The sequence below is a fragment of the Pleurodeles waltl genome, chromosome 2_2, assembly GCF_031143425.1.
Source record: "Pleurodeles waltl isolate 20211129_DDA chromosome 2_2, aPleWal1.hap1.20221129, whole genome shotgun sequence".
NCBI classification, from domain to species: Eukaryota; Metazoa; Chordata; class Amphibia; order Caudata; family Salamandridae; genus Pleurodeles; species Pleurodeles waltl.
The window spans coordinates 588,782,881-588,801,950 of record NC_090439.1 but is presented as its reverse complement, the minus strand read 5'-3'; the positions used below and the strand labels follow the sequence as shown (position 1 = coordinate 588,801,950).

Below are 19,070 nucleotides of genomic sequence, written 5' to 3'. Positions count from 1 at the left end.
TGATTCGCAGCACTATACTAAATGTATTTAACATAACATGGGACTTGGCGATGGTGCCTGTTTACACGCCCTTGCCAAACCTGAAAAATTGCTTAAACAGAAGATCTCACTTCATCCTTTCACACTGCTAACGTGATGCTCTGGGAAAGGGTACGCCATCTCCATCCTTCTCAAGCACGTCCGAGAGGTCTTGTTTGAGAAAGTGTAGGTGTCTTTGGATTCGGTGATCACATGTGCCCTGCTGCTCAGAGTGAACGGCAGTCTGTCTGTGCCCATGTCACTGAGTGTTTTCTTGACTGGGGGGAATTTTCTTCTGGGCTCTCATCCTGGGTTTACATTCTGAATTAAATCAGGATAAAAAGCAATCGAGTCAACTGCATGCTGGTTTCACTTTATTCAAGAAGTTGTCCCAATCTCTGTAGTTCCATAATTTGGCAAGGACAGAGCTAGGCGGGCTCACAGGAACATGCCTGAAGGCCCGAACACGGTGGACTAGCTCCACTCCGAAGACCTGTCACAGATTGGCTCGGCTAAATTTGTTGATCAACATTCACTCTAGATAGTCCTCAATTTGCCCAAAATGTGTGGATTCTAGAATTCTGTCACAAATTGGCTCAGCTAAATTTGTTGATCAAACTTCGCTCTACATAGTCCTCAATTTGTCCAATATGTCTGAAATCTAGGATTCCTGCCATCTGTAGGTCACTTCCACAAGAGCTTGTCTCCAACTCTTCATTCTTTGTTTTGATCTTTTCCATTTCCAGTCACATCTGTTTTTGTAGCTTGGACTACGCCACTGCATCATCTTCCATGTTAGATATCCAGCCAGTCACCATGTCTATCCACCTGTGCTTTTATCTAGTCTATCTTTCATGTCATCCAGCAGTTTGGTGAGGGAATTAACCTTGTTAATTGTGGCAAGGCTAATTCTCGTTTCTAGCCTGAAGCATCTCACCACACCGATATCACTGATGCTTTTCCCCTGAGATTGTACAAGTGCAGGGTATTGCTATGACAGGTGTTCTTGCGAGGGTGCTTGATCTCTTTGTATCAATAGGTAAAACAGTTGTTTGGTGTCTGGCTTGCTCATTGTACACAGACCCAGCAGTGCGCAGAGGGAAGGCCTCGTTCACATTGGCGATTTTCACTCCAGGTGATCTCACCACCCAGGTCTGCAGAGTGACTGTCCACCAGTATGCAATGCCGTCCCTTCGCTCACTAGTGCATGATGAACAACATGAGTCTCTTAGGTCAGGGTCCGCAGCAGTGGAGTCTCCACAGTGGCTATGTATAGGGGGTCCTGACACAGGACCTACATGCACTGGAAAGCAGAAGCAATGTTCCACAGTTTACATGCAGCGCGACCGTGCCAATAGAACAGGGTGAGACAAAAGTTCCATGACAAGGCCTTGATTCCATGCCACTCTTACATACACTTCTGGCTGCAAACTATACTATACAGTATGGGGCCACAATGGTGTTCCTTCATTTAGGGCAGAACACGCTGTCAAAGTGAGTTGGGATCCACCCTGAGAATTTCAGTAAGCACACTGAGTAGGCCACAGCCTTAGACCTGTTTCAGTTTCATCTAGACCCGCACACTACTCCCTCTGGTGTACAGCACTGGTGTCCAATGACCTCACAGCAGAAGCACTGTGGGGGGCTCATGTGTCATCGACCACCTCCGCCCCACCATTTGAGCTTTCTCATGGGTTCCAATTGCGACTCACTTCTGAAAGCCTGTTGGAGGAGGCAGAGGGGCGGCGGGTCTCTGATGCTCAGCCTCAGTCCAAGAACCCGCAGGCAGGCCTCACTTCCTCTTGCTCACCTCCCAGCTCCTCCCCTACCAGATACCAGTGGCCCAGGCTGCCCGCAGCCACTGCACTTACAACTTTCTTGCCAAATGATTGAGCAGATTTTAGCTACAAATGACAGAGCTGTTTTAAATAACGGCCATCCTCATCCGTGCCCTCTGGAGCCCTTTCTACGGGAAATGGAATCATACACATTCCAATGAGACAATTTCTGTTACCAGTTAAATGTTTAACAAATAAATAGCTTGGAACAGTCAACTCCATGCAACTGAAGTCAAAATCTTTGAGATCACAAGTCTACTTTGGGGTTTCTGAACAGATATGTCACAACTACAGACATTTGCACTTACCAGCTTATATACTAATGGTGAGAGCAGTGAGAAAAACAGTACACTGTAACAATACAGAAGTTGCAAGCTGCAATTATCTCAAATGATCAAGTTGTGGAATATTGATAGTAAAACAAACAGTTATTTCGACAAAATAGTAGAACTCAATGTCTCCGAACTGCTATCTAATGCGGGAAACAAAAAGGGTTACGGTCAAAGGGAAAACACAAGTATGGAGTGGTGGGTGAAACCACTGACCAGACGGGTGGAGCTATGCCCTGTGAGGGTGCTCAAATTACCACTCCTGTTGTATTAAGAGTTACTAGGGATTCCTGCTACAGACGTCCTTGCACAAGTACCAAATATGGAGCCCCATTTTGGGTGCAGAGAAATTGGCGGGAATCATGTAGGCTCATGCAGCTGGTGCTGAGGTGGTATCCAGTTCGGTAGAAACTGACATAATGGTCCTCAGGATCAAGAGAGAAGGGTTGATGGAGGCACCTGGATACATGCCAAAACAGAGAGGAAAGGTGTCACTCCGAGAAGCGAGCTACATAGAGGAAGGGCAGAGCCCATGGCTTCATCCCCCAATGGTGAGGAAACGAGGTCAAAGAGTAAGAAGACCAGATTAATCGTCAAACTATCAAATTAATTATTCAATTCGACGATTAGAAACTAGTATATGGCCTGGGTATGTAAGGCAGACAGAGAGTAACCCTTGTGGAGAAGCTGAAGTCTTGCAACAATTTCTACTCCTCAGGTAAATGGCTATGGGGCATGAGAAACAGAATTATGGGAGAAAACGTCGAGGTCCTGAGACTCTCTGATGGCTGCTCTCTCTTCTGCTCCGCAGGGAATATACCAATAGAGAAGAATTCCAGACCTCACGGATACTTAGGGGAAAGGAATACGTTCAAACAACAGTCAAGGCATGGTATTAAGCAACACTCATGAGCATCCAATAGAATAACCTGAAAGAATGTCTTGCATCTGTAACCCACTCTTGTTGTCCTTTTCTGCAAAAGTGTGTAACAGGCAACTGCAACAATTGCTGCTGTTGCTCACTCTTCAAGCTTGCTTGATACAAATGTAGAAAGAAGGAGAATTTAGACACAATACTCGCCACTAACATCTTGACACAATAAAAGGTACTGCTCTGAACAAAGAAGATAATTATGATGAAGATGAAGACAGTACTAAGATGCAGCCAACCAGGAAGTGATGGTGTATGGGGGACTGACCAATCAAAAGAGGTGGAAAATGTGGTCTAAGACAGCAGGAGGTTGCCACCGCCAATTCCACAGGGCATGGGAGAATGGACAACAAACTCTGGGACTGGACAATGAGACAGCCGTGACAAACCTGAACTAGATAATTGTTCCGAAAGATGGTAAAGTGGAGTATAAGGGAATAGAACCCTAGTTGAATAAGCACTGGCAAAGCCAACAGGTCTGGCAATGTTTATTTTCCATTACAAAAACATTAAAAACAAGCATTGCAAAGCAATTAGGCCTTTGTTTAAAGTGCTAAAAAATGCTACATTAGCACACTGTAGGGAGACACTCAAGTAGAAGCTAACAGGAGTGGCCAGAGAGGGTTAGAGTTGCAAAGTAATCCCTAATGCAGTACAATGCAAGCACTAGGGTGGAGGTCGAAGGATACACCCAGTCAGCCAATTTCATTAGGTGAGAAATGAATACTCAACTGGGTTAAGAAATATGTGACTGATGTAGCAACATATGAATCACATTACCCAATGGATGAAGAGTCCTTATGCAAGGGTATGAAGAGAGCCTGCTAGATGTTGAACCACCAGGGAAATGTTCTGATGTTCTGGACATGTCAGAGATGCAGTGCCTCTTGACACAGGGACCACGACCCCAAACCGTCCTGCTTGGTGCAATACCACATGGCAGTGGTGTTGTGTGTGAACACCTAAACATACTCTCCTGTTGATGGAAGGAAGAAAGACTTTCAATGACAGCTGGATTGCACTCAACTCCAGGAAACTGATTTGGATCTGAGTCTCCTGATTTTCACCTCTCCCAGAGGACTGGCCGAGCCCAGGAGTGAATCATCTGTCACTACAACCAGCTCTAGATGGGGAAGGTAGATGAATCTGTCATTGACCCAATCGCAGTCTGTTAGAAATCGGGTCTCTAGTTGGCAGTCTGTTTGCACCCTGTCCAAGTAGTCAGGATAACGGAGATAACCTGCTCAGATAACTCCTGCTCACCCCCTTGGTAGCTTGGTACGAGCAGTCAGGCTTAACTAAGAAGCAATGTGTAAAGCATTTGCACATAACACACAATAATACCGTGAAAACACTACAAAAGGACACCACACCAGTTTTAGAAAAATAGCCAATATTTATTTGTGTTAAACAAGAGCAAAACGAGAAAAATCTAACATACAGTAATAAAGATATGAATTTTGCAAGAATTACTTAAAAATACAGTTCCTTGAAGTCGATAGCTCCATCTGGGGCTATTGCGGCACCGTGAACAACAAATCCAACACTTGGCAGATGTTCCTCTTGATCGAGAAGTGTTCTAAAAGTCTGGGGTTTTGGGTCCACTGCTTTTACCCATTTCTGCCTTTGAAGTAGGCAAACTTCAAAGGAAAGTCTATGTTGTTCACAAGATATTACCTTGCCCAGGCCTGGCCCCAGACACACTTTAGGGGTTTGAAGACTGCATTGTGTGAGGACAGGCACAGCCCTTTCAGGTGTAGGTGTTAGCTCCTACCTCCACACTCTAGCCCAGGAGACTCATCAGGATATGCAGGCTACACCCCAGCTCCCTTTGTGTCACTGTCTAGAGGGAATTCACAACATCGCAACTGTCAGTCTGACCCAGATGTGGAATACACAAGCAGGCAGAGGCACAGAATGGTTAAGCAAGAATATGCCCACTTTCTAAAAGTGGCATCTTCAAATGGGCAATCTAAAAACCAAATTTTACCAAAATATGTATTTTTAAATTGTGAGTTCAGAGACCCCAGACTCCAAATCTCCATCTACTCCCAATGGGGAACTGCACTTAAAAGATATTTAAAGGCAGTCCCTGTGTTAACCTATGGGAGAGATAGGCCTTGCAATACTGAAAAACGGATTTGGCAGTATTTCACTATCAGGACATGTAAAACAAACCAATACATGTCCTACCTTCTAAACACACTGCTTCCTGCCCATGGGGCTACTAGGGCCTACCTTAGGGGTGCCTTGCATGTAGTAAAAGGGAAGATTAGGACCTGACCTGGCAAGTGGGTACACTTGCCAGGTCAAATTGGCAGTGCAAGAATGCACACACAGACACTGCAGTAACAGGTCTGAGACATGTTTACAGGGCTACTCATGTGGGTGGCACAATCAGTGCTGCAGGCCCACTAGTAGCATTTGATTTACAGGCCCTGGGCACCTCTGGTGCACTTTACTAGGGACTTACCAGTAAATCAAATATGCCAATCAAGGATAAACCAATCCCTAATACAATTTACACAGGAAGCACTTGCACTTTAGCACTGATCTGCAAAGAAAGTGCGCAAAGACAATAAACCAGCAAAACAGATCTGAAAAAATAGGAGGAAGAAGGCAAAAACTTTGGGGATAACCTTGCAAAAGGGGCCCTGTCCAACACAGTCCATCACAGACTTACCTGAGAGTGCAATGACAAGCACTTGGAACAGTTCTGCGACTGGGCCTTGGACCTTCCGCACAACTGGGACCTGGAGCATTGTGGAGTCAACTATTGTCAGTGACTCAGAGCTTCAAGGAGTGCTCCCTCAGCCCCTTGGGTTTCATGTTGCTGCAGTCCACATTGGTTTTGAGTTATGGTCCAGCCTCAAGCATCACAGGCAAACTAGATGGGGATGGGTCACAGACATCTATCTGTGACAGGATCCAGAGAGCTCAAACCCCACTGTTTTCTTGGCGGACATACCTATGCCCTAGGAGACAAGTCTCAAGAAAATAGTCTTGACAAAACATCGAAAAATAACTGCAGGTAGCTCTCTCCCGATCTGCACTGACTTGCATGGAAAGAAAAGAACTGATGTCAGCGCGCTGGGGTAGCGTTAATATAGGCACCATGCAAGCCACTTCTGGTACACAAGACGGTGATGCGGAGCCACCTACTGACAAACAGAGGTACTGCTAGAAATGTTTCCGGATCCAGTCTGGCGCCTGGGGATTATTTGGCGGTGAAGACTCCGCCACTAGAAGTCTCATCAGATATAATTGTTTTGGGGCGGTGTGCATTCCCCATGTCCAAACCATTTAATGGCCATCCCCACAAGGCCTCAGCAATTACTTTTATTTATTTTTTGGAGGCGGGAGGGTAGGGGGGTAGAGCCCACCTCCTCAAGCAATAAAATGGACCTGGGAACCCTATCCCCTTGGACTGTTTTCAGGCAATGCTTGGGGATCTTTATCGCTGGGAGAGCGCACACAGAGAAGACAAACCTAAGTCCCTGCCTGCGCTCTCCTGGCCCGGGAACATAGGATTGCTGTTCCCGTTGGCACCCAGGATGGGTGCTTACAGGGGAGTCGGTGGGGCTAGAGAGTAATGGGCCTCTCCCCACTGCCTTAATGCCTCTCAATGCTGTGGGTACCCCAGGTGGGACCCACAAAAAAGGATTGCAGGCTCCCACCAGCACCCAGGATGGATATAGGGAGTGCAGCAATCCCCCTTAGAAACATAAAAAAAACTAGCAGCAAATCTCCTGAGTCATTGAATATTTGACCCCAGGAAAGCTCACCATATTTTCTTAAAGCACTCCAAGATAGAGCTGTATGCATTTCAGCTGGCATGAGGACTCCTTGTGGTTGGTCCTATGGCTGTATTTTTGTGTCCTGAAGAGTGTTAAAGAAAGATTCATACACACAATTGTAATTGTATAATATGTATTATTAATGGATGCTTTGGTTTATAGCTTTTGATAATTTTTTTGTGGTGACTTTTGACAAAACTAATAAGTATGTTTTACACAAGTTAATGTGATTATCCCCTGATAAAGCCAATAGGCCTGCCCTTTATAATATGGTGTTCTGACTCTGACAAAACCAGTAGGTCTGCCATACTTAAAATGTCACTTTTTTATACTTTACATTTAATAAAATTGCTGAGCTTCACTGAAAAAACAGAGGTTAAAGTGATGTTATAGTTCTGTTTGGTAATGTCTTACTTTACGCTTTAAAATCCTCAGCAATTCACTGACAAAAAAACAAAGGTTAAAGTGACGTTATAGTTAGGTTAAAATGTCTGTTAAAAATACCATTTAAAACTTAAAAAACACTGAAATTCATCAAATATACTTAACTGAAGTAACTATACCTCGCACCCTAGCCATGCACAGTATGGTCATCAGTGACCTCAGCTCAGATATCATCAGTAATGTTATCAATTATGCCACAGAACGTCATGAGTGATATCATTTGTGAGGTCATAAGCAGTGCATTTCGATGGTGTGAGTTATAGTTACTTCATTTAACTAAAACTGGTGAACTTTAGTGGTGTTTTAAATTTAAAACAGTATTTTCTAACTAACATTTGCATCTAACTACTGAGAGAGCGTAGCTTATATAATCCATATTAACATGAAACGTTTAAATATTAATATTTAATGATGCCGCCTAGAAACTATAATAATAGCGATTTTGCTTAAACGTGCACCTGAATTGTGAACACGGTGAGTGGCCACCAATGTATATGCAAACTAATAAAATGGATAAAAGTGTTTATGTTATGTGCAATCAAGCTTATATTAACATTCGCATTACTGAATCTGTATTGAAAATCCTCATAGGCCTTAAATTAGCGTGAGCTGCAGATTAGCTGCTCGGCTCTCATATTAAATGCATTTTTCTGTTTTTCAGTGTGCTGACTCACAAGGGGCCATGACCCCGAAATGTTCTTTTTCTTCAAGCTTGGAAGATGAATGTAACCATGTTAAATCCGTTCCCAGGTGCATCTTCGGTGCCCTGGAATAAATGTTATAAATGAGTCGAAACAAGTGTAGATTAATGTAATGTACAAAGTCATTCAAACCAGGGACGACAAAGAACTGCTGACCAAAAGATGTACAAAGAATTATCAAGAAATGAAGTAACGCCGGATGTTCCACCTCTGAAGACGTCAATTACGAAGACCAATCAAAAACGTGTAAAACAATATGGGGTGAAGATTGAGATTACCTAATGTCAAATGTAATAGGTTAAAGATAGTGGGGTATAGCAAATGTTTAATAGAATTTTGGGGGAATGTACTACGAAAAAGGGATAAAAACCCATGTCACAGAGAGGTCATCAGAGCGAGTTAGGGAATGCTATCGATTTTATCCAGAAACTTTGGCACTCTGATTGGTGACTTGAGACTTATTAAAACCATCCTCACCCATAGACTGCCCATTTACACTTTTTCCTCCTTATGAGGAAAGTGCCCCTTATGCCCTTTCAGTTGAGTCCTGACTGGTGGCATTTTGACTGATGTCCTGAAGACGAAGACTGATCCTGTGTGCTGACCAAATCTTTGGAGGGTAATTATGACAATGCATTTGTAATTTGTCTGTTTGCTTTTCCTTTCTAGGTACCAACTGCTTGTTTTGACAGAGACCCTAGCTAGATGTTTTCCAAATTGGTGTTCTAAATTGTTTTGCGTGAAGCCCAACATGCGAATGCTAATTAGTGGTTAGGACAGGGTTTACCAAACTGACCAAATAGACAAACGACTGACATTATGGAATGTTGAACTGACGCGTATTTGACACACTGCTATTCTTGATCTATGTTTACGCCGTGCTATGTTTTGATGTTTGTGATTCTCGCGTTAATGAAATCTTATCACAGCTGCCATATAGTGACTATGCTATTATGCTTCTTGGTTTTGAGATTAACTAATTTACTAGTAGACTGTAATCAATAGGGAATAAAATTCATAAAATTCTAATAAAATGGTGTGGTTACTGAAAGTTCATGGTAGCGTCGTTGAATTGATTAATGACTTTGACTAAAGTGAAATGTATTGTTGTGATAAATATTAATTACATTATTGATATATTGACTGATATATTTATCAGCTATCTCGTCCTATGGTGTCTCTCAACTGGGTCAAAAGATTCATTGGCCTAAAACGAGTCCTAATGTGTAATAAATTAACATAAAGGGACGCGTTATCAGTTCTATAGCATCACTTTAATGTTTTTTTTTTTCCCAGTGCATAATTTCTGAGTCAAATATTACCAGACCTAACTAGTAAGTCATCTAAACTTAGGTCTGTAATATATATATGTATATATATATATATGTATATATATATATATATATATATATATATATATATATATATGTATGTTCTTGGCTAGAGTCAGACCACAAGAAACAAAAGCGATAGGTAGAGCCTTGACTGAAAAGATGTCCAATGGTTATTATTTATTTGTTCTTTATTGCATACGTCCATCACAAAAAAATTGAAACATGCAGCCACATAATCATAGCTGCCATATAATTGCATAAAAATGTAAAATCTATAAAATATTTACTTATGTGGCTGTTTTTCCAATGATTTTTAAATGATATGCTTTTCAGTTACACCATGCAGATTTTTTTGTTATCATTATTAATTTAGAACAAATAAAGCATCATTTAAGTAGGCATTCAACTCCTAGACACCTAAATTGTCACATAAGACTTTATAAATTTAGAAAAGAAGCAGAAACTAAATCACTAGGCAATTGGGCACCCAAAGCAAATACATAGCCGGTTTATAAAGTTAATATAAAACACAAATAAAATAAAAAAGCACAACATAAGTTAAAGAAAAAAATCACAGTTTAAACCACCTTGGCCAGTGGAGGGAAAGGAACTATTTTTAGCAATATGTTAACAATGTGTACAGGTTTTGTACAGTAACTCAAAGTGAAGGGTGCCAATGGGTAAAGGGGTGTAACCCACTGCCCCATGCGGCAAGGCTGCCAAGTTTCCAGTCTGCTTATGTGTGACATTCCTCTCTTAGGAGTGTGCTAAGGAGTGACATTCCCAGTCTCAGGTGTTACACTTGAGTGGCGCTGTATTGTAGTCAGTGACCCAAGCAGTAAAACTTCACCCAGCAGATTCCTGGTGTAATCACTGTCCCACAACAGAGGACGGTGGGGGGGGGGGCTTTGCGGGACTCCCCTCATTGTAAATTTGCCTGAAGGGCGCCAGCCCCCATCACCTGCCTGTTAAAATCAATGGCCGATTGCTAAAGGCATAGAAGGAAGGAATTTTTTTTCGATCCTACAAAAATATTTCAGTACTGTATGCTAAACTTTGTTTAGTGTCACTGTATGTATCGAAGTGCTCTAGTCAACCAGTGTTTTGTGTGTTCAATTACAATGCAAGAAAATAAAAGGCAACCATTATACAAGGGAATGAAGATAAGGATCCCGAAATCTTCTTCTGGAATGGCACAGCAGCGGTATTATGCTGAGGATTTCCCTTCTCGCCAAGGCGGCCTGTTCAAACCAATATTGGAAAAGATCTCTAATCGAAAAGATAAATATACTGATGGGTAACATTCTAGCTTGTCTGTGGGCTTAACAGAAATGAATGTGCATTTCAACCATTTTCCTTGTGGAACATATTAACACCTAAGCCAGGAGTTGAGGGTTGGAGTTGGATGAACTGGGATAGGAATGTGGAGTTAACTCCCTCACTCTTACCACCACCATTCAGAGGAAAAAACATTGCACCAAAGTTTAATCGTCCTCTTCAAAGGTTGCTCGATAAACTCACACCTCTAAAAGACTCCAAGCACGCAGTCCACTTGCTCCTCCAAGTGATACCCCTTCTAAGGAACCCTGGAACGTCTCCTCCCTCCATAGTTTCCCGAATACCCCTGCTCAGCTTTCCAGTTCCAGTTGGCGTGTTTCATCAACTATATCAGTGTATTTTGTTGTCCGCACCATCTTTTCATCTATGGTAAGAGACCTCTTGCTTCCACTCTCACAGCCGAGACTTCCTCCTCCAACTTCACCACATTACCCGCACCTAGGATTCCTGGTTCTGCTCCCACATAAACATTCATCCTTTAAAGTAGAGGGCGTAATGTGGGACACCATGAAAGACAGCTGCAGCCCAGACAGAGATGCAAGAGTAGGACAGTCCCATAACCACCACAGGGCATAGACACATCTCGTAGCATCCCCTAAGAGAAATGGGAACAGGACACAAACAGTTTCTGATGTCAGGCATTTATTTCAGAGTGCTGGAGGGACAGTGAAGAAAAAGGAAGCACTGTGTGGTAGCTGAAACAGAAAAGAAGTGGTTGTCCTAGCCCGCACGCTCACCCTTGAATTCATCTGCCATCTGCTTTCCTTCCAAACATGTGAAAATCTGGGTACTGGGAAGTCGGGGATGAAGGCCCCAGCCCTTAAGCCCCTAATGGCCACAGCCATTACATTTGGAACAGTGCTTGGCAGCTGTGTGGTAAGGCATTTTTTCTCAAAACAATATGTTCACCACATCTGCGACAACTGGTCTGCATCAGCCTCACCCCACACTCAAGGGAAGCTCGATAACTATTTCTGCAAGTCTGTGTATAGCCAATACCCCAAAACGTGCTGACATTACACAACATTTCAACCATTGATGTGTTCAAGACTCACCTCCGGTCTGAAGGTGCAGCATTTAAGACGGGAGGGGGCGAGGCTGGCGAGCTTCCTTGAAGTGGGCCTCCAGACCTCTCCCTAGCAGGAAGGCAATAGACCCTCTGCACCACCACTCGAACATGCACATGTCTCCAGCCTCCGGCCCCCTGGGTTTCCACCACTTCAAGCAGAGAGTCGCTCACAGATTGACTTGAAGGCAATGGGCTTCCGGGTGTCACAACAGGCTTTGGAGTCGGCACATAAGAACAAGCAATCTGGCAAGACAGTTACATTAATCAAAATTACAATCTGACTACAATTCCTTTTTCTTTCATATTGAACAGTGTGTGCGAACTAAGCCACACACTATTTATTACGGAAACATTCTTTAAGGTGTTAGCTTGATGAAAAGACTAAGGCCTTTCTTACAAACACTACACCTTACAGTGCATCCTCCTACCAATTTGGTGACTATCTCTCATGCACAAGTGTAGACAGACAGATGGGCAAAAAAATGAATGAATAAATAAGAGGTTAAAAAAAGGAGCTCATTGTTAACAACCAATCAGTCGCTGGCCTCTCTGTGATAAAATAATTTCTGCTGGGAGATAGATCAATTCAGTGGCAATGTCCTTGCCACCTTTAACATATTTGTAATAATCACAGCGCACTCTTCATGCAAATTCTAACTTTGGCCCTCCTTGCCATAACCATATATAATATCTCTACAATCGAGTTCCTACATCTCTGTAGCCACCAGTTCACTCTACATTTGTCACCTCCACTATACCAGCCGAGCCCAGGCCTGGGCTTTCCACTAACAAACCACTGGCATCTGTCGGTCATAAGTTAGCCTAATTGCTTACACTGAAGAAATTCAAGACTACCAAGCACAAAATAAAATGCTTTGTAAAAGGAAAGCCCGGGGCAATGAGCTTTGTGTTTGGGATTTCAGGAGGCATCTGACAAGCCCACTTACAATGCAATTTGCATCTATTAATTCTACCAGATTTAATTTCAAACCCAAAGTCGCACCTTAGGTGTTTATTATCTGGACATTTTTGTCTTTGTACTGTTACACTTTGCGAACTTCGCCGGAAGTAGATATGTTTCTGTAATAACTGAGGGAAGCAAGCTATACAATGATGGCTGGACACCGGCTGGTAGATACATCTGCTCCCTACTTCCCTGTGTAAATCTGATAGGATGTATGGCCCATCCAGACGTATATTACTTACAGCAATGACATCTACTCATCGATTCCCAGCATTAGGACTTTCACTGCACTGAGCACTCACCCACCACACCTATTCAGAACACTCAGGGTCTAATAGAGGAGTCAGGCAGACCACACACAGCACTTTCTCATATGCATAACATATTACAACTATGTAGCACCATACAGGATGAAACAAATTCATATTGATATTTTGCAACAATGTGATGAAAAAGCAAACTCAATACAGTTTTATTTTCTCTCCATTTGTCTCTCATTTGTATTGCCACATTTTTACACATCCTTGCACAAGGGATCCCATGCAATATGTTTCTATAATGTGGTGACTAATTTCAGTCAGGTGAGGCAGTGGTCATAATGACTGCCTTCAAAATGGTTTGAGTGAAGGGAGGGGTATTTTTATTTAAGAGTGTCACCAATGAAACGAGAGGGACCAGTATAGAATGGTGCATCACCCCAAGTCTAAAAGCCATGCAAGGTATTTCCACACCTAACTTGCTACCCCAATCAAAAAGCCTAAGCATTTTAAATAGACACTGGATGTCAGCCTCATTTTTGTTTTTTAATCGGTGATGAAAGCCAAAGACTGAGAAAAACTAGGACTAAAGTATCTCCCTTGCCCTCATTTATTATAGAAAAATGTGTTAACAAAATTAATAAAGATGCCTAGACTAGAATCTTCCCATACTATGCGAACAGCCATGATAGTCATTGTTGATCGCCTTCTGAGGATTATGGATTCAGAAGGCTACCTTCAAAGAAATCTGTTTAGGGCCTCTAGACCCAGTCCAAGCCTCATTACTGTTCTTCAGTAGACGTCTGTCCTCAGAGCTTCAACATCCCACTAGCACTGCTTAATATATAGGTTATATTTTCCCAGCCTCTGAAAAAATAGCATTCATATATATGTAGATGACACTTAGCAACGCGTGGCCTCTCAGGCACCATGTTTCGGCAGTTCTCACTGTAACTCCATTGTGGATAAATACCATCATCTGTCTGAATTTATCAAGGCCTTATTGCTACCTAAGCCTTGTCCATGGTTCTCTCAAGTGAAATGCCTCAGAATCGCTCTTGAAATGTAACTTTCATTTAAAGATTCCTCTGGCATCTATCAATATATACTATTTAACATTTATTTAATCTCTAATAACTCCTAAATTGGACTACTTGAACATTCTTCTGAAACAGAAGAACTTCTCCTGCCTCAAAAAAATATTCAGGTTCTGTAGAATCATAGTGACTATATGAAGCCTGTCATCTCATTTCATCGCTGGTTTCTAGTCAAGAAATGTGCTATTTCAACATCCAAGTGCACTTCTTAAGAAAAATTTGAAAAATGCATTCCCAGCCTTAACAATATTCACTGCACAGCATGGTCTCTACGTTCAAAATATTCCTACCTAGAGAACATTTTTCATACCCTCACTCAGGTCAGTGGAAGTGCAGTAAGTGCAGTTGGAACTCCATGCCTCAATATCTCAGATACACCAGGGCCTTCATAAAAGCTTGTAACTATTCCCTACTCTCTCTCTACTTGCCCATCTCATCCTCTTAATATTAATCTTAGTTATGAGCCCTAGGGCTTTTGCTATATGCTGCACCTTACAAAACTGCAAAGTAAATCAAAGAACAATTCACAATTCCATCCAGGTACACAGAGTTGGTGAACCTATTGATTGGCAATTCATGAGGTCAAATTGTAATTTCTTGATGAGCGCAGTAATTAAAGTAGTGTAAAGGAAATAGGGTCTAGCTCTTATGCCACGGATAAATTGGCTACCATGAACACTGAACGGATCAACATGCCTGAAAATGTGCTATTGGGCGAGGAGAGGTTCAGAAGGCAGCAATGAGGTACAACTTCTTGAGTAAATAAAACAAAGACTGGGACATTCTCCTTGTTTTGGCCACCTCAAACAAAACTTTTATCATCCCAATGCAATGTCTTCATCCTGCTGCTGGGAAGCATCAGAATTAACATCATTTGTAGCAAGGTATGATGAAACGAAACAGTCCAAATTCTGGAGGCAGCAGTGTTTAATTAGAGCCGGTGGTTTCCGGTGCGGGGCACTGGCACTTATTTTTGAAGGTCGGAACTGATTTTTCTGCCTCAACCTTTTTTTTTTTTTTTTTAAAGATATTTTATTGATTTTGCAAGAGGAAAAGGTTAAAGAAACATACACTTATTAACAAGGTGCCAACATGGCGCCTAACAGTAGTCGGTCTCAGATCCCGGTTCCCAGGCACCGCAATGCAAATAAGAGTCACACATCACCTAAGTGGTTGCTGCGTCCTCCCTCTTTCCCCATACCCTATCATATTTATTTGGACATCCTCTGGCCTCGTATACCAGTTTTTCCCGGTCAATCCAACCCCCGTCTCCATTTAGTAAGTGCTGGGGCGCATCTGGCTTTCCAGTCCGCCATTATGTCCCTCTTAGCTACCAGGCATGCCATCCCAAGGAATGCTCGATCTGATCTTCTCAACCCAGTGTCTCCCATGATCCCCAATAAGAGGGGTAGTGGTTCCCTTTCTATGTTTTCCTGTAGGACTCCTGAGATCTCTTGTACAATCGCTTCCCAGTAGGCCGCTATAGTTGGGCATGTCCATACCATATGAAAAGAATCGGCTGCGGGGTTCATGCATCGTGGGCACTCCGCTGAGGATTGGAGGCCTGCCCGGTGTAGTTTGGTTGTTGTGAGGTAGGCTGTGTGGAGGTAAAAGGTCTGTATTAACCGGAAGCGGGTGGCCATTGTCAGGGTACGGGGGGCCATCAGTGCTTCACTCCAGTCCATCTCATCCATGGGGCCCACCCATCCCTCCCATCCCTGTCGGGGCCCCTCTAGGGGGCAGGTAGTACTGGCGATCAAAGCACGGTATATCATGGAAACACCTCCCCTACCCAGATTCCCCATCAGTACCTTCGCCTCCATGGGGCTATGTTCGGGTATGTTGTCCCCAGCCTGTACGTGTACAAGTAGGGCGTGGCGGAGCTGGAGATATTTATGAAATTGTGTCTTGCTTAAGGAGAAGAGTTTTTGGAGGTCTTCGAATGATCGCAAATGTGACCCCTCCCATACATCACCCAGAGTAGAGATGCCTATATTATCCCACTTTTGAAAGCCTTCCAGGTTCGCCACCTCCCTTAGGTGTCTCCCATGCCACAGCGGGGTCTGCTGGGTAAGGCGTCCCCACCACCCCGTCAGTCTCTGGGCCGCTCGCCAACACAGTAAAGTCACTTTGGTCACGTCTGGGATGTCCCGCGAGATTGGGCCTCCGTACAGGATATCGAAGATCCACGGGTAGCCCAGCGACCGGAGTTCCAGCCGATACGGCGGGTCTGACCACCCACCCCCCACCCAATCATTGATCACAAGCAAGTGCATCGCGTGGAGATAATAATGGGTGTTGGACATGCCCAGTCCCCCGTCGTAAATGTCTCTGACAGGTTTTAAGCGCGAGCCGCGGACGGGTGTCGTTCAACATAAATTGACGCGCCAGTGAATCCATCTCACCAAACCATTTCTTGGGGATGGGGTGTGGGAAGTTTTGCAATAAATATAGGAGTCTGGGGAGGATCATCATTTTGTAGAGAGCTATTCTGCCAAGCAGGTTTAAGGGGAGAGCCCTCCAGCGCTGTAGGTCAGTTTTAATTCTCCTAGTTAGTGGTGTGATGTTGAGCTCCCATGTCAGCTCGGGTAGTAGTGAGATGCATATTCCCAGATATTTAAAGCTGTTCCTTCGCACTGGGATGTTTTGCTGCCAGTCTATACAGTCCCGGGACCGGTGTAAAGGGACCAGTAAGGATTTATTAAGATTTAGGATCAGTCCTGAGGCTTCCGCGAAGAGGCTCAGAATTTGTAGGATACGGGGACCGCTTCTGGCCGGGTTGGAAATGTACAGTAGAACATCGTCCGCGTATAGCGCTACTCGGTCCTCTGGGCAGTTGGGCCAGGGCCAACCCTAGATCAGGGGGTCATTTCGCAGCAATATCGCCAAGGGCTCTATTATTAGTGCAAAGAGCAGCGGGGATAGTGGGCATCCCTGTCGGGTGCCGTGCCAATGGGGAACGGGTCGGAGTTAGAATAAAGGAGCTTCACCAGTCTTCGGAATTTAGGCCCGAGTCCATTTCTTAGTAACACATGGTCCAGAAAGGACCAATCCACTGTGTCAAATGCTTTTTCAAAGTCAAGTAGGAGTAGCGCCAGGGGTGTGTGACAAGGTCGTGTGATGTGCCAAAGCTAGGTGTAATCACCTGATGCAGTGTCGGGTACTGCGGGTAGGCATAAAGCCGCACTGGTCGGGGTGCACCAGGGTGGGTATCACCTCCTTTAGTCTAGAAGCAAGGATCGAAGACAGCACTTTGATCTCTGTATTTAGAAGTGAGATGGGCCGGTATGCCGAACAGTGTCTTGATGGGGGTTGGGTCTTAGGGATCACCACAATTGTGGCTTGGTCAATCTCAGTGGGGAAGCGGCCCTGTTTTTCGGCTTCTTCGTACATGCTGAGCAGGTGGGGGCCCAGAATGTCGCTGCACCTTTTATACAGCTCCGCAGGGAATCCGTCTGGCCCGGGGGTCTTGCCCGGCGCCAAGCTGGCGATCGCGCTTATGACCTCCGCAAGGTCAATAGGTTCATCTAGTCTATTCCTTATCGCCAGAGGAACACTGGGAAGAGTAATGTCATTTAAAAGGGGGGACTCTTTCTCAGCAGTGGGTCGGGAGTGTTCTGCGAATAAGTGCGTGTAGTAGGAAGCAAACCTTTGCGCAATTTCTATAGGAGTTTTGGAAAGGGAGCCCGAATCCTCCATGATTTCGGGTATGACCTTGTTGGCCAGAGGGAGAGTGGCCAGCCAGTGCAGGAGTTTCCCGTTTTTGTCCCCCCCAGCCATATATTCGCGCTGCTGAGGCCCTCCAAATATGCTTTGCTGACTCCAGTGCTATGTGCTTAATTTCTTCTCTAACCCTAGTAAGCTGTCTCAGAACAGAGGCTGACGCTGAGGTCATTTGCTGGCGCTCTAGGATTAGTGCCTTGGTCTCCAACTTGAACAGCTGTGAGTCTCTGGCACGTTCGCGTGAGCGGAGGAGATATTTGGCTTGTCCTCTAAGAGTGGCCTTGCAGGCAGCCCATAGGGTGCCCGGAGATTGGACCGATCCCAGATTCAGTTCGAAATATTGGGTAAGGTGGTTCTTAATTTCTTGGGTATAGTCGTTGTCCTGTAGGTACCATGCGTTCAGGCGCCATATCGGGCGTCTGGTGGGGTCCGTGCCGCCCAACCGGACGCGCACTGGCGCGTGGTCCGAGACCCCGCGGGGCAGCAGCTCCGCACCCGTGACGCTATTGATATCAAGAGCAGGCATGAATATGAGGTCAATTCTGGACTGTGTCGAGTGGGCAGCTGAGGTGTGTGTGTATTGGCGCTCCCTGGGATGCCAGGTTCTCCATACCTCATACATGCCAAGGCTCTCTGCCCAGCTGCTAAGACTCGAGGTCCGGGCGGATCTATTGGTAGAGATTTCGCCGGATACATCCAAGCTGGGGTTGAGGACGGCGTTGAAGTCCCCCCCCAGCAGGGTGATACCCTGGGGGAGACCCGCTGCCACACGGCGAAGCAAGAGTAAGAATGCGTCTAGTCCCGCCGGCGGTCCGTACACACACACAAGGTTTATCGGTGACCCATGGAGGGTCCCCATAACTACTACGAATCTGCCCGGGGGGTCGGATTGTGTGGCTGTAACCACCATAGGTAGAGAGCGATGGAGCAGAATGGCCACCCCCCTGGATCCCCTGGAGAACCCTGCATGGTAAACCCTGTCATATCCTCCTCGTGCAAGCATGGGGCATTTAGTCCCAAGGAGATGGGTTTCTTGTAATAGGACCACTGAGGGGGAGTATCTGCGGAGGGTATTGAATACTGCGGATCTCTTGATCTTATCAAGTAGGCCATTTACGTTCCATGATATAATGTGGGTCAGTGGGGGCCGGGCGTGGGCTGTGTGGGTGCTATGTAGTTTTGATTGCCTGTTTGTGGACCCCGGGACGACCGTCTCAAACGTAACATTGA

General features: G+C 44.6%; 1 protein-coding gene across 1 annotated transcript in view; it reads right to left on the bottom strand.

Annotated features, from left to right (window-relative positions):
* SPIDR (scaffold protein involved in DNA repair) overlaps nt 1-19,070 on the bottom strand; it is a 1,761,208-nt gene that overhangs the window by 784,173 nt on the left and 957,965 nt on the right. Inside the window, exon 11 of the mRNA XM_069220129.1 lies at nt 11,786-12,042. Within this exon, the coding sequence (XP_069076230.1) occupies nt 11,786-12,042 (257 nt within the window). The remainder of the gene's footprint in view (nt 1-11,785; nt 12,043-19,070) is intronic.